The sequence below is a fragment of the Vicugna pacos genome, chromosome 20 (assembly GCF_048564905.1).
Source record: "Vicugna pacos chromosome 20, VicPac4, whole genome shotgun sequence".
NCBI classification, from domain to species: domain Eukaryota; kingdom Metazoa; phylum Chordata; class Mammalia; order Artiodactyla; family Camelidae; genus Vicugna; species Vicugna pacos.
In genome coordinates this window covers 15,465,960-15,491,606 of record NC_133006.1, presented here as the reverse complement: position 1 = coordinate 15,491,606, position 25,647 = coordinate 15,465,960, and the positions used below count along the sequence as shown (strand labels likewise).

Below are 25,647 nucleotides of genomic sequence, written 5' to 3'. Positions count from 1 at the left end.
GAGAAGCTGCTTCCTCTCTCACCCTTTAATCTGCTCTTAGGAAGGTTCCAAAGAGAATAAACAACAAAATTGAATAATCCTTCTGGTTCTAACTTCTGGTTGCCTCTGCCTGGCTAGAAATAAACTATGAACCACAAACGCAAGCCGCATACATAATTTTATAATTTCTAGTATCCACATTTAAAAAGGGAAAAAGAAACAGCTGAAATAAATTTTAATAATATATCATATTTATCCTCAATACATCCAAAACAGTATCACTTCAATGTGTAATTGCTATGAAACTTTATTAATGAGCTATTCTACTTTTTTTTTTCATACTAAGTCTTTGGAATCTGGTGCCTATTTTATGCTCACAGCACAAGTCAGTTCAGACCAGCCTTGTTTTAAGTGCTCAGTAGCCAAGTGTGGGTAGTGGCTGCCTTATTGGACAGCACAGGGCTAGGAATAGGAGTCAAATGCAAATTAAGTAATTCCTCTAGGGCTCAGTCTCCCTAAAAATGGTGAGATGGTAGCTGCTCCTTGGCATTACTGTAAGGATAATGAAATGCCTATTATGATGCTGGTGGTTAGTGAGCTCTCAGCAATGTTTAGTTTATTTTGTCTTAAGGGGAAGAGACCCACCAAGTCAGATGGTAAAGATGGACTGACTCCTCTTTTTCCTCTAAAACAGAGTTTTTTTTTAACATTTAACCCATGTTCCCTTTTGCTAACCATTAAAAGCTCATGCTTTCTGTGATATTTTTAAATTTCAAAATACAATTTTACAAATTCTATATCGTGACCACAAATAAAAGAAAAGGTTCCACGTATTGCTTTGTTTTCGCTGTCCATTCCTCCAACCTGAGAGCATGTGCCACCCCCATTCCCCTTTCTAGGGTGAATCCTGCTCTGAGACATCGTCCTCATTTCAAGGATGCTGTCTAATTTTCAGATGAGCCTTGCATTCATTTGGGGCTTTTAAATTTAAAATAAATTTTTAAAAGCATTACAAAAATAATACTTGCTCCCTGAACAAAAATCAGAAAATATAGAAAAGCAGAAATAACAAAATCGAGAGCACCAGGTTCGCACCCTCCACAGAATCAGAACTCCCAACAGCTGGGGTGTAGCCTCACAGCAGGTATTTCCAACCCTGGCTGCACCTGAGGATCACCTGGGAGTTCTAAGATATACGATGCCCAGCCCCACCCCTAGAGACTGAGATTTAATTGGTCTGGATGCTACCTGGGCATCAGGATTTTTCTAATGCTCCTGAGGTGAATTCTGATGAACACCCAAGACAAGAACCCGTGTTGCAGAGCAGGGTCTCAGACTTTACCGTGCACACCAACCATGTAGCAATCTTGCCAAGATGCAGATTCTGATGGAGTAGGTCTGGAGAGAGGCCCTGGATTCTACATGTCTATGAAGCTCCCAGGTAATGCTGATGCAACCAGTCTGCCAAACATACTTTTAATATTCCGGATTCTTAGCTATTTGTAGACAACTATATGTACTTTTTTTATACGTACTTTTTCTTCCTCTAAAAATTCCTACCATCACGTCCTGTTTTATAATCTGCTTTTTCAATTCAATGATCCATCACGGCCTCCTTTGCATGTTAAAAAAAATACATGTCTGCAAGATCATTTTGATTGGCTACATGAGATCCATTTTAAGGATATATGACTATAGGTCACTCAGCAAAGTGCTTTTGGGAATGGGGGTTGCAGCTGGTACTATAGTCTGGGAAATTCAACCTCTGCCTCCATTCTAGTGACAGAGATCATTCCCCAAACAATTCTGACATACTGTCCCTCTCTCTCCTCCCAGACCTTGAGAACCACTGATTTAAGAAGTTCCTATTTCGGAGGCGTTAGATTTCCAACTGTTTTTCATAACAAACAGCACACTCAAAAAAATTCTGAAAAAAAAAATGATCACATCAATCTAATGAGATAAGTGTTATTACTGTCCCCACTTTACAAAGGAGTGGTTCCCCAAGACTGACGTTTGTAAAAATTTGCCCATGAGATTCTGCTATTCATTTGGTTTGAGAATCATCAAAATTCCAATTTAAGTCTTTTGTGCTTATAAGAAGGATAACAGTGTTTCCTGGATAGAACCAAGTGCACAGCACTGGGAACACCCGTGGCCCTGCCACATCCCTGTGCAGAGGAGCAAAGCCCCAGACAGAATCACGTGTCTTCCAGGGCCACAGATGAATGGACCAGAAGTGGGAAACCAATGCAAGGTCAGCCAGTGCGTGGCCCAGCCCGCAGCTCACAAGGAGCTATGCTATGAAAACTTTTGCTCATCAGATGGGAGGCAATACCATGAGGCCATAGAAGCCACAGAGGCCCAGAACTCCTGATAAGCAGAAGCTTGGAGAGAAGAGAAGCCATAAGACAGAGAAAAGAAGACAGAGGTAGGCCGGTAGGAACAGAAGTGTGAAAAGCAGAGGCAGAAGGGGGCTGTGTCACCATAATGCCAAGGAGTGGGCAGTCTTCAGCCCAGGTGGGGATACATCACTGTTCTTTGAGCTCTGGGGCCTGGACCCCATCTGGTCTCTGAGCTGTGTTCTAATTTCAGTGAATTCCAGCTGGGAAACTCCTATAGGTGCCTGCAAAGCCCTGATTCTGATGGGTCAGAAAGAGGCCCTCAGCTTCCATTTAACTCCCAGATAGGCCTGGATTTTACCCCTCTCTCCAAAAGCTCCTATTTAGTGGTATAACTGTCAGTCTCAGAAGGCTTATAGAATAATATTAACAGCAACAGCAGCAGCTCCTATGTAATAAGCCCTTCATGTGGGCCAGACACCATGTTAGAAGACTCACACTCAATATTTCATTTCACTTTCACATCAGCCTTATGAAGCAGGTACCTTGATGTCCCCTCTTTACAGATAAGCTGACATCCAGAGAGGCTCATTAATTTGACCAATGTCATACAACTAATTAGAACAGAAGTAGGTTTCACACTGTGTCCGTCTGAAGCCAGAGTTTCTGTTCTTGGTCTCCTGAGATGTACTGACTCTCTCATCAGTTATGACAGTTAAAGGGAGTGTAGCGATGATCTATGTGCAAAGCCCCATTTAAAAATACGAAGTCATCTTCAAAACACTCCCGTTTCATAGAGCTGTGGACCTTGGAGATTTGTAAAAGTCACCCAGTCACCCTGTTCAGCCACTAGAGGCAGCAACTTCCATTTGCAAACATAGCCAGGAGTTTCTCATTCATAACATACTGAATTCTTTCCAGAATCTTCCACCTCAGCATTTTTCCTGGTGGTAAACTCTGAAAAGCCATTAGGTCTTGACTCAGACAGCCAAATCAAGCTGGAAGAATGTATCAAACACCATCTTTCATCAGAGAAAGGGGTCCTCAAGTCACCAAACCAACACAGAGCTTTTCTGTTTGTCAGCATGTGGTTCCAGTGGCACAGAGGGGGCCTCATGTATTCCCTCTGGGGAAGTGTCTACAAAGGTGACTAGGGAGACCACGGAACTGTGGGGCAAGTCTGAGGACTGTGGAGAAAGGAGCAGTAGAAATTCCTTTCACTTTGTCCTCTGTTATCAGGCCCCGCTGAAGAGAAACACAGTCTGTTGAACTCAATTCTTATCCAAACAATACAATTAACTTCCTCCTCCTCCTTTTCCTTTTCCTTCTCCTCCTTTTCCTGCTCCCTGAAGCTTCCAGAAAGTAAATTTTACATCTTTCATTCAATATTACCTCTGCAGTGCCTGCTGGGACTACAGCTTAACCGGGTGCATCTGCTCAGAGGCAGGCATCACCCTTCAAAGGCTCATCTGACCTAAAGGGATGGTGGAGACCCAATCTGTCCAGGTACTGAACACGGTTATTTTAAAAATTTACTCACCAGATAGTTTCAATGCTGCTAAACTGTTCAAAAGCATAAGAGAGGGAACAAGCTTTCAGACTTCATTTTACAAAACCAGTATGACATTGATACGAAATCCTGAAAAATACAGCAGCCAAAAGAAAACTACAGGCAAATTTCAGCCGTGAATACAGACGTTGTAAGTCTGAAAGATTTGACATTAATTTCTTTTTTTTTCCCCCAGTCTGAATCTTTATTTTTTAAATTGAAGTACAGTCAATTATAATGTGTATATCTCTGGTGTAGAGCACAATCAACATTAATTTCTGATAAAAGTTTCTTAATAGAAATGAGGAATATTTCGGGGGAGGGTATAGCTCAAAGTAGTAGAGTACATGCTTAACACTTTAGTACTCCTCTAAAAAGCAAAGAAAGAAAGAAAGAAAGAAAGAAAGAAAGAAAGAAAGAAAAAAAGAAAGAAAGAAAGAAAGAAAGAAAGAAAGAAAGAAAGAAAGAAAGAAAGAAATCTAATTATCTCCTCCCAAAACCTACAAATAAATAAGTAAATAAATAAAAAGAAATGTAAAAAAAAGAAATCAGGAATATTTTCTTAACATAATAAATAAACACAGTCAAACTAAAACCAGTGTCATACTTAATGGAGAAATATTAAAAGACACCCAGTTAATCTAGAAAAAGACAAAGATGCCCACGTTGCCTCTTCTATTTCACGTTGTACTGAAGGTGTAAGTCAATGCAACTATAGAAGGGAAGGAAATAGAAAGTGTAAAAATTATTAACGGAAAGAAAATTTTCATTCTTTGCAGATGTTATGATTGTATACTTTAAAGACTTAAGAGTAAGAAAATGTACTACGGTGTCTAATCGCAAAATAAATGTGCAAAAATGAACAGCTGTTCTATAAGTAAATGACTCAGGCCTGAGAAAATAGAATTCTAAGGGAGCCATGGGAAACATAATCAAACTAATTTGCATTACAGAATCCTCCAAAGGCTCGGGACATGGTGAAACTAGTTACCTTTAGGGGATGAGGGAGGGATAAAACAAGGAAAACTGGTTGAAATACTAAAGAGGCAGTTAGAGCCCTAAACACTCTCCCAACTACCTGTCCCACCACAGCAGAAGACTGGAGGTTTAATCTCTGTAAACAGAAAACCTGGGTGAGTGTGGGGAAGGGGGGTTCGAATCTGGAGGACATTAGGCACACTTGAGGGCAGGGGTACCAGACAGAAAACAGGATTAAGTGTATGTATTGAATGCTGAAACCTCTGCCCTCTTCCGCCTCTGCTCCTGCCTGCCTTTCACTATCCCACAAGACTGGAGAAGACTTAATGTAGGGAATCTGACCAGTTCACAAGGAAAGACATAAAGATATATCAAGAATTCCTCCCATGAAACCAGCCAGCCAGAACACCCTACAAATCCTTCCTTACACTGTCAAAGCTTCCAATCAGCTTAAATAGGAGCCGATGACCAAAGATCACCAGACATCTGAGGAAAACTTCTAACATGCAGCATAGAAACCAAAATGTGCAAATAGAAAAAGGAACTTGGAGGAAGTGGATTATGCCATTATACAAGGAGGTGAAAACGAAACCAAGCCAAACAAAAACTGTTACTAATATCCTTAGGAAAATGGAAAGCTATTATGATATGGAACCCATAAAATAAATAGAATGCTATAAAGAAAAAAATATGCAGCGATAAAAAGAGTGAGAGAGAGCTCTTGGAAATTAAAGACATAATACCAGAGATTTGTTTTTAATCTACAGAAGGTCTGGAAGATGATGTTAAGAAAATCTCCCAGAGTGCAGAGTACAAAGACCAGGAGATGGAAAATAGGAAAGATAAGAAAATTAGAAGCCTGGTCCAGGAGGTCTAATACCAAAACAATACGCACTCCAGAAAGAGTAAACAGTGAACATAAAAGAGAGGAAATAGTTATAGAAATAATTCAAGAAATTTTCCTAGAACTGGAGACCATGAGTTTCCAAATTAATATGATTCAGCACGAAGAATTAAAACAGACCTGTAGTAAGGCATATCATTGTGACATTTCAGAGCAAAGGGAACAAAGAGAAAAATTCCTCCGAATTTCTAGAGAGGAAAACAAAAGACCCACATAAAAGATCAGGGGTAAAAATGGCTTCTAATTTCTCCAAGAGGAAGCTAGAAAGCAACAGAATAATGTCTTCAAAATTCTGAAGTAGAGTGGTTTTCCATCTAGATTACCGTGCCTAGCAATACCATTACTCAAGCATGGGAGTAAAACAGACATTTTTTAGATGTTAAAAAATTGACCTCCAAAGCACCCTTCCTTGTGAAGCTATTGAAGGATATGCTTTACCAAAACATGATAGTAAACCAAGAAAAAGAAGATCTAATATCCAAAAACTGGGGCTGTATCACAGGAGAAAGGCCGAGGGAATCCCCAGGACAAATGACAAAGAAAGACAAATATGCATCAGGCTTACAGGCAACAAGTCCAGGTTTTTTTTTTCAGGAAGATAAAACTGATAACATAGTCAATCTTGAGAAGACATTTATAAATTGGAAAATAATCTGAAGTGAGTTAATGATAAAGACATTAAGAAGAACAACTAAACAGATGTGGTGGGGGGAGGAAGTGGCAGTTATTAACTCCAGGGAAGACAAATATTGAATACTAAGCCACATTACAAATCTCCCATATTTGAAATAATTTGGTGCTGGTTCAAAAATACACAAACAACTATAACAGATTAAAGAGTTCAGGAAAAGTTCCATGTACAAATGAGGATTTAAAATGTGATATGGGTGGCACTTCAATAAATCGTGTTCACTAGTCATTTTGGGCAAAAAAGGTAGATGTTTTTCTTACTCTATTCCCAAGTAAATCCTAGATGGCTTTAAATAGACAAAATAGAGCTATAAAAGGCACTAGATGAAAACATAGATAGTCAGCTTCCGAACATTGTGAGAAAACAACTTTTTAATAAAATACAAAATCCAGTAGAATAAAGGAAAATATTAACAACTTTGATTACATAAAAATGTAAAACACTTCTTCAGGGGAAAAAAGCATTAAAAAGTCAAAGGACAAACAAAAATATCAGGGATAATCATTGCAATACATATAACAGCCAGAGAATCATTTTCCTTAATATATAAAGAGTATTAACAAATCAATAAAGACCAACAATCCACTTGACAAATGGGACTAGGGAATTTATTTACAGAAGAACATACTCCTTTATAAACACATAAGATGTGCTAGGACCAGGCAGACTGCTGTATATTCAGTGTGGGTCTGTGTTCCACAGGAGGGACCTTCATGCCCTGAGGGGCTCCTTTCTTTTGAGGCAAGCATGAGAATCACCTTAACAATAAAGCACAAGCTTGGACAATGTACCACCTGGATATGGTGCCAGCCAGAGTTTAGATATAGGGTGAGGCACATGAGGCACTCATCTGTGATGCAAAATTTATGACGGCACCAACAGACTCAGTAATCAAATTATATTTTTTTTCATGTCAAAGTAGTTATTTTATTCAATAGGAGATATATTTTTGACACAGATTTTAAACCTTAATCTTTTTTTAATTTTTGAAATTAATTTTTATTTATTAAAAATTTTTTTTACAATCTTTTATTGAAGTATAGTCAGTTTACAATGTTGTATCAATTTCTGGTATACATAATGTTTCAGTCATACATATACATACATATGTTCTTTTTCATATTCTTTTTCATTATAGGTTACTATATGATATTGAGTATAGTTCCTTGTGCTATACAGTATAAACTTGTTGTTTACTTCAAATTATATTTTAATTAAATATTTTAAAGTAAAATTAATGTCTAATCCACTAGGACTTGGCATTGCACAATTACTGGTCCTATCTTCATTTAAAATTTTGATATTTTGCTCATCATGTTTTTTTTGGCAATTAACATTAATTTTTTAAAATACTGCATCAAATATTACTTTCCTTGATTACTGAGATTTGCATGCCCTCTTAATTTTGCATCTAAGTACCCTAGCCTCAGCCCTTCTGCCATTGTTTACTGTGTTCTCTGGGAAAGCCAGCTGCCAACACCTGGATAAGGGGGTTCAGTTGCAACCCTGCCCACTGGGAGAAGTAGGTGGAGGGAAGCTCCAATTTCTGACTGGCTCATTGTCTAGACTACTTTTGGACAATCCTTGCAGCACAAAGATGTTCACTGAAGCAGTAATCAGATAGGAAAGTGTTGAAAGTACCCTAAATGACCACCAGTAGAAACTAATCTTTTAAAAGGAATTCTGTGCATCTCTGAAAAAGAATATGCAAGACACAAAAAGTGAACAAAAGCAAGGTCTAGAACAATTCATACAGCATGTCTCCATTTGAATTTTGATGACATGATATATGATATTAATGATTAATAATGATCATAATTGACAACAGATAATCATTCAGTGCCTTCTGTGTGCCAGACTCATTTAACCCCCCTCAACAGTCTATGAGGTAGATATTACTGTTAATTCTCCCCATTTTACAGATAAGGAAACTAAGATCCAGAGAAATTGGATAACCCTTCCAAGGTCACCCAGTTAGCAACTGGAGGAGCCAAGATTTGGGCACATGGATAGTATATTCATGAATAGTTTATGGAAAGACATAGGCAAAACCCTTAATGCTGGTTATCTCTGCCCAGTGAGTGAGAGTCTAAGTTCTTTTAGATTGTTTGAACTTCTTTCTACAGTTAGGGTTGCCAGATAAAATACACAACACCCACTTACATCTAAATTCCAGGAAAAAAAAAATTGACCTTTACATTTGAGATATATTTATACCAAAAAAATTATTTGTTGTTTCTCTGAAATTTAAATTGAACTGGGTGTTCTGTATTTTTATTTGCTAAATCTGAAAACCTACTTATAGTGAGCCTTCATTTGGCAAGGTGAGTTATTCCCTTGGTCCTGCCACTATGAAATATCAGTTCCCCAGCAAGGTGCCATATCTGATAAAGCCAGATAAAACAGGTGACTATTCATATATTAAAGTTACTCGATTAAATTATGACATAGGGAAGATTCAGAAACCACTGTGCCCCTGAAGCTCTGTCTTTCCTTGATTTTTCAACTGAAAAGGGATGTGATACCAACCAGGAGAAAATTCAGGGGCCCCTAAAGATACAGTTTGACTCTATGTCTGGATGTAGGGGAACCCACCCTGGACCAGGCAGAGACTTCTGCTCTTCAAGCCCCCTGCCACTGAAAAGCAGGCATAGATTTTAATGGGCATGTTGAGCTTGGAGACAGCAGCCCCACACTTGGGCATTGTGGTATTGTATCAGCATCCGTATAGGGTCTGAACCACACACTGACTCGGAAACCTTACAGAGAGCTGACATGCTGCCTTTCCTCTGGGTCCCTAGCACCGATCATAACAGAAGGTGTGTCTTCTTGGTGGATGGAGGCTGGAGACTCTGGGATTCCTGCGGGAGAGGAAGGAATTGGCCTCAGACTTCCTGTCCTGCGGATGCTGAACCCAGTGCTCCCTTTGAATGTCAGTTACCCGCTGCTTGTTGAATCCAAAACAACAAATGGACATCAAGTATTTCTGCGCCCCAAGCTGTGCAACGGGAACCGGTCATGTTCAAACAAACGCAAGCTCCATTGTTAAAGAAGAGGAACCCCAGGGATAAGAAAGCCCAGCTCCACCAATGTTCAGCCCTCCTCCCGGCGCTGCAGAGGCCAGGCCTGGGCAAGAGTGCCCCCTGCAGACACCCAGCATCAACGTCAAGGAAGCACTGTCTTTCCTAGAGCCGCTGCTGGGTGTGGAAGACTCTGCCACCCTCACTTCTAAAACCGCCCTGAGTAGCACTCATCCCACACCTAGTCTGAGGGGCTGTTTCGAGAGGAAAATGAGGGGTCTCATCCCAGTGCAAGACTAAAGGCAGTCCCATGACATGATCCTGGGCTCTAGAGATAAAACAGAACATTCTCTCATATATTCAAATTTCCTGGAGTGTGAATAATGTTTAGACCCTTGGCTTGGCTGCCTGATTCAACTGACGAGCAATCCTGACAAAATTAAACTCTTAATTCCTCTTGTGGCTGCCACTAAATCCCTGGTAAGGAATCCTGCTGGAACAAAGCATCTTGTTCTGACAAGATGAGGGAGGCAGGCAAGTGGACATAAGAACAGAGTGATCACAGAGGGACGAGTGCTGTCTTGACAAGGGCAAGGGTCCAAAATATTTAACAACCAACGTGTTATTTTCAACAGCCCTATGAGGTTGGCCTTACTTCTGTGCCTGGAGATAACACCCTGACCACTGCTGAAAGGTAGATTATTTTCCTTGCTGTCCAGCCCATCAAGGCCAAACGGCCAAACAATTAATGCTTAATTATGTTATAAAGGCCATTATGGAATTAATTCTCAGGGAGCTTACTTAGAAAGTTGTGCAGAAATAGGACATTCCTGATTCTGAATATCTGGTGATGCCACCAATGAAGGGACCTGATAAGTACAAATAAGGAGTTTTAAACTTAGCTTTGATAAAGCACAAGTGAAGGACTGGGGCAAAGAGTGGGAAAACAACTATGAGGTGGGAAAAATAACAACTAAACATATGAGTCTAAAATGAAATTTCCCTCTGCTTTTTGGGTTTTACACAATGTGGGCGACCAGTCTGATGATAATTCACTGAGTAATCTGGGACAGGGAACTTACGATTTCACAATTCACCAGAAATATTAAAGTAAGAGTGAAAACCTCTTTTAACCAAATGGTAGGTAAATTATGGACTTACTATCTGGCAATCAAATCATGAAGGTGAGAAGGAGGGAGGCCCCAAGTCATATGAAGAGTGTTTGATTGAATTTTCCTTTTCTAGCGTAATTCCTCTGATCTTGTTTCTTTTCACGAGGGCTCCTGCTGGTCAAAGACCAGCCCTTGACTATGCAGGATTATCCTCTCTGTTGGGAAGCAGCATAACCTACAGTATGAAGTGGCTCCTCATGCACCAATTGTGGACAAACTGAACACATAAGAACCTCCCGAACCAGAGAGGGATGTGTAATAGAGAACAGCCACTTACTCTAATTAATTTTTATACTCAATTATCCGGTCTTTGCAGATAGAAGATTGTATAGGTATAAGCTCAGCAATGGAAGGAGTCAACTGCTGTAGCCATTGGCAACAATAAGTAATGGACTGAAACAAATGCCAATAGTAATTGGTGTATGTAGACCCTAGATCACTGGGTATAATTTTTTTTACAAGATGGTAGTGCCCTTTTAGCAGTAAAAAGTGAACACATCTACAATGTGTTCTTCTAGTCTACAATGAGTTTGTTTAACTGACTCAACTTGGGAGGCTGGAAATTCTGTTCCTGCAGGTTCTGACAGTGGGTGCCATACTGAATTACTCCACTGACAGTGGGATAAGATAGGACCATTTATCACCCAGGCAAGAGACTAAGTGTCTTCTATGAAAACTCTGACTAGACTAAGAGGAAAGACCTAAATATACTGACATCAGAGGTTTCCCAGCAAAACATCCCAGACAGATCACCCTACAGCAAATTTCACAATTGATAGGTCCTACCCATGCTTTCAGAGCATCTCGTCAGATTTTTAGTCTCCCATTCTTAAAAATGACCCAACAACCACAGATTACAGCCTCTAATATGCGAAACAGAGACCAAAACTAACAGAAAAGAAGGAACCTGGATAAAACAGAAGCTACACAGGAGGGAAGAAAACTCTTCTTCCAGCAACAACAAAACAAAACCAAAAACCACACCTATAATTGTTATCCTAAGAGACACGCTATTGAAACCATAAAATAAGTACCAAGTGTTGTTTAAAGGAGTCAGTGAATAAAACTGAATTCCTTAAAATTAAAAATAGAAAGGAGATGACACAACACTGTAAAATGATTATGAATCAATAAAAATGTAAAAAAAAAATAGAAAGGAGAAGTGAAAAATTCATTAAAAGGACTGAAGAGAAAGTTCAGGAAATCTCCCAGAAAGAAAATCAAAGAGGCAAAGAAATGGAAATAACAGAGAAAAGATACGAGAAATAGAAGACTAGCCCTGGAATTCCAGGCAGAAGGAAAAATAGGAAAGAACATTATTTTTAAAAAAACAAATTCTTTAAAATTTCCCAGGCCTTAAGGGCATGAGTTTTCATACTGAAAGGGCCCACTTAGTGCTCAGCATCAATGAATGGAAATTGACCCACATCGAGTCACATCATTTTCAAAACTCTAAGGATAAAAACAAGATCCTTTAGATTTCCAGACAGAAAGCTGATCAGAAATAAAGAATCAGGGGAGGGCACAGCTCAGGGTTGAGCACATGCTTAGCATGCTAGAGGTCCTGGGTTGAATCCCCAGTACCTCCATCAAAATAAACACGTAAATAAATAAACCTAATTACCCCCCAAAACAAAAACCAAAAAATAAGCAAAATAAAAAGAAGTAGAGAATCAGAAATAAGAATAAGCAATTTTTACATATACATAGTACTGTTTTTAATACAGCTACAGGATTAAGCAGAATTCTCATATATTCTATTTATGTTTCCTACTAAAAAGAAAAACTATAATTAACACAACAATGTAAATTGATTACATTTCAATAAAAATATTAAAATTAAAAATTAAAACAAAACAAAAAGCTATGTACATTTATATTTGTATGTGTTGCATTATCCAGTATATTCCTGATAGGAGAAAACTAAATTGCTGGGAACTGAATTCATCACTTACAATTTCCTATATCTGATGAATGAAAAAAACTTTTCCACAGACTAACTTCTGGCTTTTGACAATCAGACCTTGTTTCTCTGCCCCTACTCACCTACGTCCGCTGCCAGGCACCATAGCACACTTTCATATCTTGTAACCTCTGACCCTGCACCTTCATGTTACAAACCAGGGTGAGTTAGCACAGTAGAAGGTAGGAATATTCCGATAGCAATTCCTACTGGGATGACTTTTTACAGATGTGACTGCAAACTACATAAATAAATCTAATTAAATCCAAACTGAATGGATCTCTAAGTTACCTACTCTTAGCTGGATCCTAAAACTGCAATTTGAGAGACAGTGTGACAGAAGGAAAGTTGGATGGGAAAGAGACAAGGTATTTAACCAATCACAGTTAAAATATCTTACTTTGCAAATTTTACAGAACTCATGATCATGTGGACACAATGCTAAGGCAAATGAGGGCTCCTGAAGCTTAAGCCTCATTAACTTCACAGGAAATGCGCTGCTGGCTCCAGGCTAACAAAGAGTAGGTCAGAATACTCCAGGAGAGATTTCTACAAGATAAAATTTGTAGACACTGGATGTGTCTCAGTATAATGAGAGATTTAGACAATTGGTGGAGAACTGTGGGGATGAACATTCTGGTGAGTTCAGAGAAAACTATGAAAATGAAAAAAAAGACAATTATTACTCCATGGAAATTAAAATGTTGTTCAGGAAAAGAAAAGCCATCGTGATTTACTATATGGCTCAACTATAAATGACTTTTACAGTATAATAACGTAAAGTCTGAAAGTGTGCCTAAATTACAATATAACTACATCGGGAGGATGGGGGAATACAAAGGGTATATAAACATGGCAGGAGGCAGGGGCTGAAAGACTGAAATCCTCATCTTTCATAACAGGAAGTGCGTAAGTGCTGCCTAAAATGGAAAAAAAATCAAGAAGCAATACAAGGAAGCTATTTTGAGATATGGAAGCAGCTAAAATAATTCAAAGTGATTGCCTCTGAGAAGGCAGAAATCGGGGGAAAGGGACTAGGGATTGCTTTGCTTTTGTTTCCTTTTTCTTTTCTTTCTTTTTTTAAAAGAAAATTTCTTTTCTTTCTTTTTTAAAAAAGAAGGACATACAAGAAAATGGAAACAGCAGTTGTCTCCAGGAGGGGGAACTTAATGGCTAATGGAAGGGGTTAGGGGGGTGACTTACTTTTCATTACTATTCCCTTTCATAATTTTAGAATTGCAAACCATGTGACAATATTATATATTGAAAAATAAAATTTTAATTTAAAATATTAATACAAAGTGGAAAAATATAGAATTAATTAAATGAACCCAGTTGGCTGTCATCACCATCAGTTATCTCAGTATAAAACAGGGAAGTAGATAACCTTGTCCCCAAGAAAAGCAAGAGTGTGTATCCACAGACTTAACCATAGATGGACCTATGTTGGTGTAACACTTCTAAGATAGGAAGACCTCAGTTCAGTGTTTTGAAACAATTCAAGAACACAAGTTCTCAATCTTTTTACCCATGGCCTTTAAGAAGAGTCAATTACTTAAGGATCTGTCAAGGAAAAGGGAGACTGGATTTTAGCACACTATTCCCAAGATTGGTCACTTTTATTATTAAAGAATAATAATAATAAATTAATTTCCCTAGAAGTCGGTCCCCAGGGGGGAAAACATGGCATGGAAAGAATATGAGACTTGGAGAGGGGAGGCTATAACTCAGTGGTAGAGCATGTGCTTAGCATGCACAAGGCCCTGGGTTCAATCCCCAGTACCTCTATTAAATAAACAAATAAATACATAAACAAACAAACAAACAAATTACCTCCTTCTACCCCCCCCCCAAAATAATAAAATAAAAAAAGAATATGAGCATTGGAGACCTTGGAACTCAGGAAAGAACTGAGTTCAAATGCCAGCACTGCTACTAATCTACGTGACTGAAATGATTAACTGTTTCTACATGTAAAACCATGCAGAAATTCAATGCCTTAAAAATTCAGTGGCTTAAAACCACAATCACTTAGGTCACAATTCTGCAGGTCAGCAATTTAGGCCTGTTTTGCTGGTCTCCTGGGACTCCCTCAAGCGCCTGCAGGTGCCCACAGGTCAGCTAGGTGGCTCTGTTTCCAGGAGCTGGCTGGCTGTTAATCTGTGTACCTGTTTCCCTTCCTGTGCTCTCTAATCCTTCAGCAGTCTAGCCCAAATGTGTTCTCATAGAGAAGGCAGAGGTCCAGACGAGGGTGGAACTGTGCAAGACCACATTTAGGGATCTATGTATGGCACTCATGTACTGTCACTTCCACCACATTCTGTTATTTAAAGCAAGTCACAAGGCCAGCCCAGATTCAAAGGACAGGAAAATATTCCACTCAAAGACCTGCAGAGTCACATTGCAAAGGAAGAGAATACAGGAAAACCATTAATAAGGGCCATAAAACTGAATCATTCTACCACAGTGACTTTGGGCAACTTACTTTATCTTCATGACCCTCAGTTTCATCATGTCTTAACTGAAAATAATAACATCTGAAAAGGTTTTAGTAAAGAACAGAAATAATAGAATGGTTACTATCACTAGTGAGCATAACATCTATTAGTTTATCAGAAAAATTTCTGTCATAAAGCTGTGGTTTTTTTATTCTTCTTGATCCATTTCAAGTCTATTTCAGCCTCAGTGCCTTTGCACTTGCTATTTCCTTTGTCTACAGTGTGCTTGTCCCAGATCGTCACGTGGCTAGTTCTTTCTTTTCACTCAGAGTTCAGCACAGTTATCCCCTCCTCAGATATGCCTCCCTGACCAATCTATCTGATGACTGCCCTCTTACTGTGAAGAGACACCAGACATACCTTTTTCTTCACACACACACAGAGGAAATGCCATGGGAGGACGTAGTGGGAGGGTAGCCACTTGAAAGCCAAGGAGAGAGGTCTCACCAGAAACCAACCCTGCCAATCCTTTGATCTTAGACTTCTAGACTCCAGACTGTGATAGAATAAATTTCTGTTATTTAAGCCACCCAGTCTGTGGTATTCTGTAAGGCAGCCCAAGCAGTCTAATATAGGGTACCACACCTCTGACAGATTTTCTTTCTTTTGGCCTGCTCAGTCTCTCTGGAGAAGACTCTCTAAACTCCTGTCTGGGAGGTGTAAGCCAGCCACAGGTATGCTCAGAGTCAAGGGGGAGAAATACACTGGGGTGAACCTGTTTAGTGTATAGACTTTGAACCAGTGCCCTAGTATTCAGTACAGCATCCCTGTCCTTAGTTGTGTCTGGTGTCTCCCAGTACAAAGACCCTAAGGAGCAGCCTCTTCAGAGGAGAAACTGCCAGTCTTCTTCCAGGTTGGGAGATGAGGTGATCTAACTTCTTGTTATACAGATTTTCAAACAACATTCTTGTGTTTGCACCATCCTCACCCACTTTCAGAGTAACGTGGTGCTTTATTTCTCCAAGCCTGTGGAGTTCTGGATATACATTAGCTTGAGTCTGGGTTGCTCTACTGCTGGCTTGGGTCTCAGCATTCTCTGATTGCTAAGTCATTTACTTCTCATCCATTTGCTGCCCACCTTCCAAAAGTTTGGTGTTGCCATCCCCACACCTATTCTTTCTTTCTTCTCCTCAAACTCCCTCTTTACTGTCATTAGGTTCAATATGCTATGTCTAAGTTGGAGCTTAGGTTTTAATGCCCACATGGGAATATAAGACAAGATCTTGGGTCCAAGAAACATGAATTGAAAGTGAGATCCTCATGTCAAGCCAGAGCTTTCAAAGAAATGTAACATCAGTGAAAGGACAGACTAGAAAAAAACTCACTGACTGCAGAGGAAAATGACAAAGAAGCTTTTAAATATGATTCTGTGTAGGAAAAAGATCTCTCCCTTAAGAATTTGTAACTAGGGACAATGCAATGCCACACAAATAAATTAATACTATTAGGGAAACCCCAAGCCAAGAAACTGACATAAAATTTGGTCCTGGGTATGTGATACTCCTAGGGAGCCTGTTCCCAAGTATATAATGTTCCTAGAACACCTAGCTTTGTAGAAGCAAATGGAAAACTCCTTTGAAGGTACATGCTCTTAACACAAGCTTCTCAAGATTCCCATGGCTAATGCTAAATGAAAATGATCTCAAATTTGATAATCGCAAAGCACAAGGGAAACAATCATTTGTTTGTCAGTACACAAACGAAAAGTAAGATTCAATTTCCAAGATCTTTATAAGTACAATCTACTGAGCACTACTGAATAAGCATTTTCTTAAGTATTAAAGATATAAAAGAAAGATTCAGAACCATAAATAAGACATTATGAAAGAAGACCAGGAATCTTTGAAAATGAATTAAATATAATTGCTAGAATGAGAAAGAAGTCATTAAAAATACAAACTCAATAGATAGTTAATATCCATTGAGGCCTGCGCAGGTCCCACCCTGTCCATGGTTTAAGGTTGCTATCTGCTTCATAAAGCAAGGTAGAGGGTTTGTCTCCTAGGAAGACAAAATCATCTTCTCCTCTGATAAAGCCTGTCACGTAGTTGGCTTTGGCATCTTCCAGGAAAAGGAGTTCAGGGATTGAGGTCTCATGCATCTAGGTTTTCAGTTGAGATAGAGAAGGCAGTGGTTATAACCAGAACGTCCAGAGTAGGGTATAGTGACCTTGAGCTTGTCATTATTAACCCAGCCCGGGCTTTATGACAGTCATAGAAGTGGATTCCTTAATAATAATAAGATAATAATAATTTCCAAAAAATCATTAATATTATATTAGACACAGCTGAAGAGAGAATTTGCATAAGATAAGATATATCCAGAATGCAACATAGACAATTAAAAATATGGGAAAATGAAAAAGAGATTAAAGTCATGCAGAATAGAAAAGGAAGTCAAACATAAGTTCTGAAAAGAGGAAATAAAGAGAATGGAAGGATGGTAGTATTTGAAGAAATAATGGCTTTGGAGAATTACTTGACCATATATCCTACTCCACAAAGCAAATGTCATCAAATACCAAAGAATCTATATCATACAGACTCTGTTCTCTGCCCACAATATAATACAATGAGAAATTAGTAACAAAAGATAGCAATGTCAGAAGTGGCCAGCTTGGCGGAGTAGGAAGACCTTGAGCTCGAGCTCACCTCCTCCCATGGGCACAGCAAAATTACAAAAAAAAGAGCAACTATTGATAAGAAAGATCAGAAGACCAACAGAAAAGATCTTCTACAACTAAGGATATAAAGAAGGAACCACACAAGACAGGTAGGAGGGGCAGAGATGTGATACATAGAGTCAATACCCATACCCCTGAGTGGGTGACCCACAAACAAGAGAATAATCACAACTGCAGACTCTCCTCAAGGAGCAATGGATCCATGTCCCACATCGCTCCCCAGCACAGGGGTCCTGCACTGGGAAGATGAGTTCCTAGAATGTTTGGCTTTGAAGGCAAGCAGGGCTTACTTCCTGGAGAACCAGAGGCTATGAGAAATAGAGACTCCACTCCTAAAGGTGCACACAAAAATCTCACACTCTGGGACCCAGGACAGAAGCAGTAATTGGAAGGAAACCTGGGTCAGACCCACCTGCTGATCTTGACGAGTCTCCTGAAGAGGCAAGAGGCACATGGAACTCACCCTAAGGACACAGACACTGGTGACAGCCATTTTGGGGAGCTCATTTAATGAGGACTCTGGTGCTGGCAAGCGCCATTTTGGGGAATGCAAATCAAAACTACGCTGAGATATCACCTGTCGGAACAGCTATTATCAAAAAGACAATAAATAATAGGTGTTGGTAAGAATGTGGAGAAAAGCAAACCCTCGTGCGCTGTTTGTGGGAATGTAAATTGGTGCAGCCACTATGTAAATCAGTATGGAGATTCTTCAAAAAATTAAAAACAGGACTACCATATGATCCAGAAATTCCATTCCTCAGGATTTACCCGAAGAACATGAAAACACTAACCAGAAAATATATATGCACCCCTATGTTCACTGCAGCATTATTTACCATAGCCAAGATACAGAAGCAACCTAAGCACCTATCAATAGATGAATGGATGAAGATGTGGTTACATATATACAATGGAATATTAGCCATAAAAAAGAATGAAATCTTGCCATTTGTGACAACATGGGTGGACCTAGAGGGTATTATACTAAGAAAAATGCCAGAGAGTGAAACAAATACTGTACGATTTCACTTATATGTGGAATTTAAAGAACAAAACAAATGAACAAATATAACAAAACAGAAATAGTGTTATAGGTACAGAGAACAAACAGGTGGTTGCCAGAGGTGAGGGAATAGGGGGAGGAAAGACATAGGTGAGGGAGATTAAGAGGTATAAATGCCCAGTTGCAAAATAAATGTCGTGAATATGAAACGTTAAAAAAATAGATTACTGTGCTATACACATTTGAAAATTAAAAAAAATACTCCGTGGATCAAAGAAGAAATCATAATAAATTAGAAAATATTTAGAAATAAATGATAATTAAAACACTACACACCAAGATTTGTGTAATATAATTAAAGCAGTATATAACGGAAATGTATTGCATTAAAAAATCTATGATCCTTAAAGTTGGCCCCCAGGCCCACAGAATGACTGAGGAACTTGACAGAAATGCAATTTTTAGTCTCCATCCAAAACCCATTAAATCAGTAATTCTGAGAGTGGGGTTCAGAAATCTGTATTACATCAAGATCTCTAGGTAATTCTGATGCATGTGCAAATCTGAACACTACTACCTTAGATGTACTTACTGAAAAAGAGAGAAAGGTTAATAGCAAACATCCAACTCAAAAATTTAGTAAAAGAAACATTAAAATCAACACAGAAATAATAGAAGGAATAAAATAATGACGTTAAGAGCAAAAATTTTCAGGGCATGGGGTTATAGCTCAGTGGTAGAGTATATGCTCGGCATGCACAAGATCCTGGGTTCAATCCCCAGTGCCTCCGTTAGAGAAGGAAGAAAAAGACCCAAAATACAAGAAAATAATTTTTTTTTGAAGAGCAAAATTTTTCTTTACAATGTATTTTAATGGCTTTAACTCTACATTAGGACCCTTAAAGAGGCATTATCTTTGCTTCTGGGTTATAACAGCCCCAGTTTTCCTCCAGGTTAAATCTGACTAGCGAGAGTATCAACGCAAGGAAGTTGGGCAAAGAAGAAAGTAACATACAGAAGAACATTTCAAGATGTCTCATTCTCAATGTCCATGCAGATATATGTATACAATTCTTTTTCTGGACAGAATCATAAGAAAAGTATTAAAAATGCTTTTCTTTGGGAGGAGGGACTTGGGGTAAGGTGAGAGGCACAGTTTTAACTTTTCCCTTTAAAAATCTTTCCGTTGAGTTTGAATTTCTAACCTTATACATATATTATTTTTATTTTTAAAAGTGGTAACAAAGCTTATTTGGGCTGTGAGATTAAGGGTAATTTTTATTTCCTCAAAAAAAAACTTGGTTAATATTATAGTATTGTTAACAACAATAACAACAACAAAAACATGTCCCAAACCTGGACTGGATCAGAACTTTTTTTGCCTAATGTAATCCACAATCTCTGTATGGGAATAAATTAGCACACTTAATAAAACGAGAAAGCAATTTTCTAATAAACTCTAAAGGAACTGAAGACTAGTTATAAGAAACCCACGCACCTGTTATTCAGGAGTCTCATTACTTCTGTCCAAACATAATTTTCTTTTGAATCTAGTCTAACAAAGATTATCCATTTCTATAAACTGTCCCTATCAAGAGTAAATTTTTGTTCCCTTTTCCTGTGCAGCTAGATTCGTAATAAACTTTAATAAATGGTCACAACTAGCTCAGTTGGAAACGTTTCCTTTAACAGCATTTTAACGTGTTTTTAAACCTTCAAAAACCTGGGAAATGTACATCTCCGTTACCAGTCTAGAGAACGAGTTTGATGGATGACAGGGCCATAGAACTATAGGAATAGAATGCAACTCATCCGTTCTACAAGTATGTGAGTGCGTACATATGCCAGGCTTTGAAAAGTACTCGCGTTCTACCACATACCAGGCAGCGTTCTAGGCTCTGAGGATACAACGAACAAACGGTGTTGAGGGAATAAAACTACGGTACCCCACGGTATCTCGCGCTTCTGCCTCTTCTCAGGTAGGTGCTTCTCGCCACTAGTCTCTTCCCATGATTCTACCGGTGCAGAAAAGCCCCACCCACTTATATGCCATTTGCCAATTTTCTTTGAAGGAGATGGACTACAACTCCCACAATGCCAATGGTGGAAGAACTCCTTATAAGGGCTCCACCTTTTCCCCGGCGGTGCGGAGGATGACTTCAGTTCCCAGAGCGCTCTGCTTCCTCTTCTGGGTGTTATTGCCCCTTTCCCGGTGCAGGACGCGGTAGAAGCGGGCAAGAATGCCAGGCCCTGGGTTCTCCTTGTCCTTCCCCGGGGCAGGGACGAGGCGGTGATTTGACTCTTGGGCGCAGAGCCCGGGAGGAGGAGCAGGGGGCGCCGTCCCTCCTGTCGGGCTCACCTCACGCTACTCTCCGTCTTCTCTGCCCGCGGCCGCCTGGACGGCTCCGGACCGCCCGCCCGGGGCAGAGGTGGCGGTCTCGGCCGCCGGGGCTGTGGCGAGGCCGCGGCGCTCAGGACGGCGGTAGCGGCGTCAGCGCTGGGGAGGCGAGGGAGGGAAGATGGCGTCGGAGCTGGAGCCCGAGGTGCAGGCCATCGATCGGAGTTTGCTGGAATGTTCGGCTGAGGAGACCGCAGGGGTGAGTGCCGGGACCCGGGCGGGGACGTCCGGCGGTCGCAGGCCGCGCCCCGGGGGAGGAACTGGCTCCTGGAATTCCCGGAGCGGCCGGGCCCAGACTTGGGGTGATGACCGCCCCGGCCCCTCAGGCCTCGCCTTGTGGGTAGCTGCCCGGGGAGGCCCCAAATCTTGCCCTCTTCTTCTTTCTTTATCCACAAATAGCCCGCAGTGCTGCTGGGTGCACCAGCCACCTTCACGTTCCCTTACTCGTTTTTCCCTCCTTTCCACCACACGCCCAGTAAGCCCCTAACACAAGGACCTTTGCCCTTTATGCCAGCCCTTGGAAGAAAGGAGGGGAAGACGCTTCCTGGTTCTTTGGGTACTTTATCTTCCTGATTCCTTTTTCCGGAGCTAAGCGGAGCCTTACCTTCTCCACTGAAACTTGCTACCTTACTTTGTTTCTGGGACTGCCCTAGGCACTAAAGGATGCAAACGACACTGTTCTGTCTCTTTACCTATTTCTGTGCATTTTTGCACTGGTTTGGTCAGTTGACAACGTTGGTCAATGTGCCGAAGTTAGTGTCTTGACAAGTTTACTGAGTGTGAGAAAGTAGTAGTGGAGACTGGGAGATTTAAAAAATAATTTTTCTAGGAGTTAGGGGTAGTTGGATGAAGGACAAATATTATATAACTTTGAGAGAGCAGCTCTCAGTAAGTAGAAGCTAATAACCTGAGAGTTGGTCACAGCATAGTGGGAGCAGCTATGCCCCAAACTTAAAACACTCAAACCCAGTATTGTACTGAAACTGTAGTATGAATATGCTCGTATAAGTAGCAGAGTTGTAAAATTATTAATAAACTCGATGGCATCTTTCCTTAAGAAGGACTGGGAACAGCCATTGGAACAGGTTGTCCACAATGATTATGAATGGGCCAAAACGGCTTAGGCCCCACCTCTAAGGCCTCCAATTTAAAAAGCTGCTAGGAAGGGCGTGACCTTTGAACATAAGTCAACAATCTGAATGTTATGAACAAAATTTTACGGACACTGTGGGAGTGTTGGTCAGTCAGAAGTTATTGGGGATGAATTGAAGAGGACCCTAAAGTCATAGCAGAAATAAATGGCTGGAGTAGACGTGAAAAGTATAAAGAAATACGTGTTGAATAATGAATCTTTATTTGTTTTTAAACCAACTTGTTTAATCTATTTCTGTTTTCAGTTTACTTTCTGCTTAGTATTTCAACAACCCAAGAATTTTCCCCATTTACCTTTCACCTATCAAGAGCTTGAAAAAGAAAATGAAAGCAGTATTAAAAGTAAATAGTAAAATAGTAATGTCAGCTATTTCCTGTGCACATCATCCTGTCAGTATCATTTTCATATCTAATGTGTTATTTACCTCAAAAATTGTTTTCTTTAGTCCCACCAAATTTTGTGTCTGTTGACCCAGTAATACAGAATAATACAGTAATACTCTATTTTCCCGAATCTAAAAGTGTCAGTTATCAAGTGATTAGAGCTGCTCCAATTTATTCAGGCTTCTGAGGAAACTAGATAAGAAACCATTGCTAAAGACCAATGTTCCTAGTTCTTGTGCAGTGAGATTCTCTAGCAGGTGTAGTGGCGGAAAATAAGGGAAATGGGATAAAAATGTATTACTTGGACTTAATTTTTGAGTTTGCGAAGATCACAGTCTGAGCTACATTTTAGTTTTGCTCTGTTTACTTTTCAATGGCTTTCTGAACAATAAGATGAAAAAAAGTTAGTCTGAAGGCCAACAAAATTTCTTAAAGAAGATTTTAACTCATGAAAATAGAAGATTCTTCCAGCAGTATAATTTGGACTTACTTTGTGAGGGGTTTGTTGTCGCTATTTAGGTAAAACAGAATAACACTTTACTATTCTTAAAGATTAGGCTCCAGCCAGCCTTTTATCACAAATTAAAAATTAATAAAGTTTTCTCAGGCTGAAGTAAACTTTAGAGAGAGAAAGCAAGTAAAGCAGTTATTGCAGGCTTTAGACCTCTGTTACTGGTGACTTGTTGGGATCACATCCATCTAAAATTACTTAATAAGCACTAGTGTCATCTTTCCACACTTTGTTTACGTGCTTGCTTTTCTTACTTGTGTTATGAGGGAGAAGGACTTTTTGTGATTCCCATCTACCCTAACTAGAATGCCTAAATAAAAAAATATAATACTTGCTTCAATAATTGTAAGTTTACGAATAATAAAAGTGGCCCTTGTTCTAGTTTTCTCTTTTCCTTGGTACAGGTATGATTTTTCTCAACTCTTCTTGAGTTTATCTACATTTCATGCTCCACAGATTTGATTGTATGTTCCAATGGATGATTATGATTTAAGAAGTACGTATATTGTTTTTGGCCCAAGTATAAAAGAAATACATCCTCATTTTGGAAGTTTTATGTAGTTTTATATTTATATTGATTATTCTTTGCTTTAAAATATTCAACAGTTTTATATATAATTCACATATCTTACAATTCAATTCACTGGTTTTTATTATATTCACAGAGTTGTGCAACTATCACCACAGTCAATTTTAGAACATTTTCATCACCCCAAAAAAGAAATCGTATACTTACTAGCAGTCACTCCCCATTTTCCCCTGACCTCCCAAACTCTAGGAAACTGCTAACCTTTTTTTTTTTTTCAGTATTTATTTTACATTGTTTTTGTGGGGGGTGGTAATTAGGTTTGTTTTATTTATTTACTTTTTTAAAAACCAGGACCTTTTTTTCAACCCAGGACCTCCTGCATGCTAAGCATGCACTCTACCACTGAGTTATACCCTCCCTGCTCTGCTAACCTATTTTTTGTCTCCATAGATTTGTCTATTCTGAAAATTTGATATGATATGTTGTCTTTTGTGACTGGCTTCTTCCACTTAGCATGTTTTCAAGGTTCATCCATGATGTAGCTTATGTCATCAATACTTCATTCTTTTTTATTGCCAAATGCTATTCCATTACATGGGTAGACCATATTTTATTTATCCATTCATCAGTTGACGAATATTTGGGTTGTTTCCACTTTTTAGGTACTACGAATTGTGCTACTCTGAACATTTGTGTACCGTTTTTTGTGAGGACATAAAGTTTTCATTTCTTTTGGGCATATACCCAGGAGTGGAATTGCTGGGTCAGGAATTGCTAAACTGAGGTGACTGCATCATTTTACCAGTGGATATGAAGGTTTCAGTGGGTTTCTCCACATCCTTGCCAATACTTGTTAATTGTCTGTCTTTTTTATTATAGCCATTCTATTGGGTATCAAGTGGTATCTCATTGTAGTTTAATTTGTATTTACCTCATGACACATGATGTTCAACATCTTTTCATGAGCTTATTGGCTGTTTATATATCTTCTTTGGAAGTGTCAATTTAGATCTTTTGGTTATTTTAAAATTAGATTCTTTTGTCTTTTATTATTGAGTTTCTACATTATTTTGATTTGTGAATGCTTCTACTTCATTTCTGTAACTCTTAATATGATTTGTTTAAAATTTTTCTTGGCTCTAAATTTTTCTTAATATAGTCTTGAAAGCTCTATTTCAACATTAGCAATTGTTTTACGTTGTTGTTTTATAATTAACATACATGTTGGTTATCCTTGTTTGAAAGCAAAATCAAATATGGTTAAAGAATATAATTTTAATTTGGTGTAAAATAATAATTAGATTCTGTGATAAAAGGCTAACTAACCCCTAGGGATTCTTTCATTTTTGTGTTTATTGTACTTGCTCTCTATCCCAACGCTGAACTTTAGCTTTCAAAAAAGGAGAGCTCCTGGAAACACTGTCGTAACGTATTTACTGTAATGGAATGAGTTGACAATTTCTCTACCTCCCTTGTGGAGAACTTCTCATAACGTAGTGCTTATTACTGGTGTGCACATTGGTGTGACAGCCACAAGTGTCTGAAATAAGGACAAATTAACATGCAGCCAAATTAGAAATCTCAATAGTTCTTCATGTTGAAGAAACAGTTACAGTTAGCTTATGTTGGTGAGAACTAATACGAAAAGCTATAGATTTTATTCTTTTGAGAAATATGTGAGCCAGTATTCTGAAAGGCAGCCAGAAATTTTTTCCTCCTGCTCATTTTCTCTTCACAATTTTTTTTTGAAACCTATACTGTTGTCAGTCACTAATTCAGTATCTCTGGTATAGAATTCTCATGTAAAGATATTTTGCTGTATTATTAAGTGTTAAAATTTAATAAAGTTAAAAATGCCTGTAATAGATCCCAAATCTGTTAGGTAGTT

The 25,647-nt window shown here is 39.0% G+C and overlaps 1 protein-coding gene and 1 long non-coding RNA gene across 9 annotated transcripts in view; both read left to right on the top strand.

The window, feature by feature from the left end:
• The first annotated feature begins 3,517 nt into the window (after window positions 1-3,517).
• LOC140687588 (uncharacterized) lies at window positions 3,518-9,919 on the top strand. Its single transcript, XR_012061980.1, has 2 exons — window positions 3,518-3,827; window positions 9,245-9,919. It is a non-coding gene; the product is annotated as an uncharacterized lncRNA (long non-coding RNA).
• An 11,004-nt stretch (window positions 9,920-20,923) lies between these two features.
• UBR2 (ubiquitin protein ligase E3 component n-recognin 2) overlaps window positions 20,924-25,647 on the top strand; it is a 117,608-nt gene continuing 112,884 nt past the window's right edge. For 3 of the 8 annotated variants that reach the window (XR_012062138.1, XR_012062140.1, XR_012062139.1), the window contains exon 1: window positions 20,940-21,382. Coding sequence is in view for 5 of the 8 variants with exons in the window: in XM_031688561.2 (XP_031544421.1) it covers window positions 21,305-21,382 (78 nt within the window). In the remaining 3 variants the exon portion in view is untranslated. Of the gene's footprint in view, window positions 21,383-25,647 lie in introns of all 8 variants that reach the window. The other 5 variants (XM_031688558.2, XM_006202000.4, XM_031688561.2 and 2 more) reach the window with 4 other exon arrangements.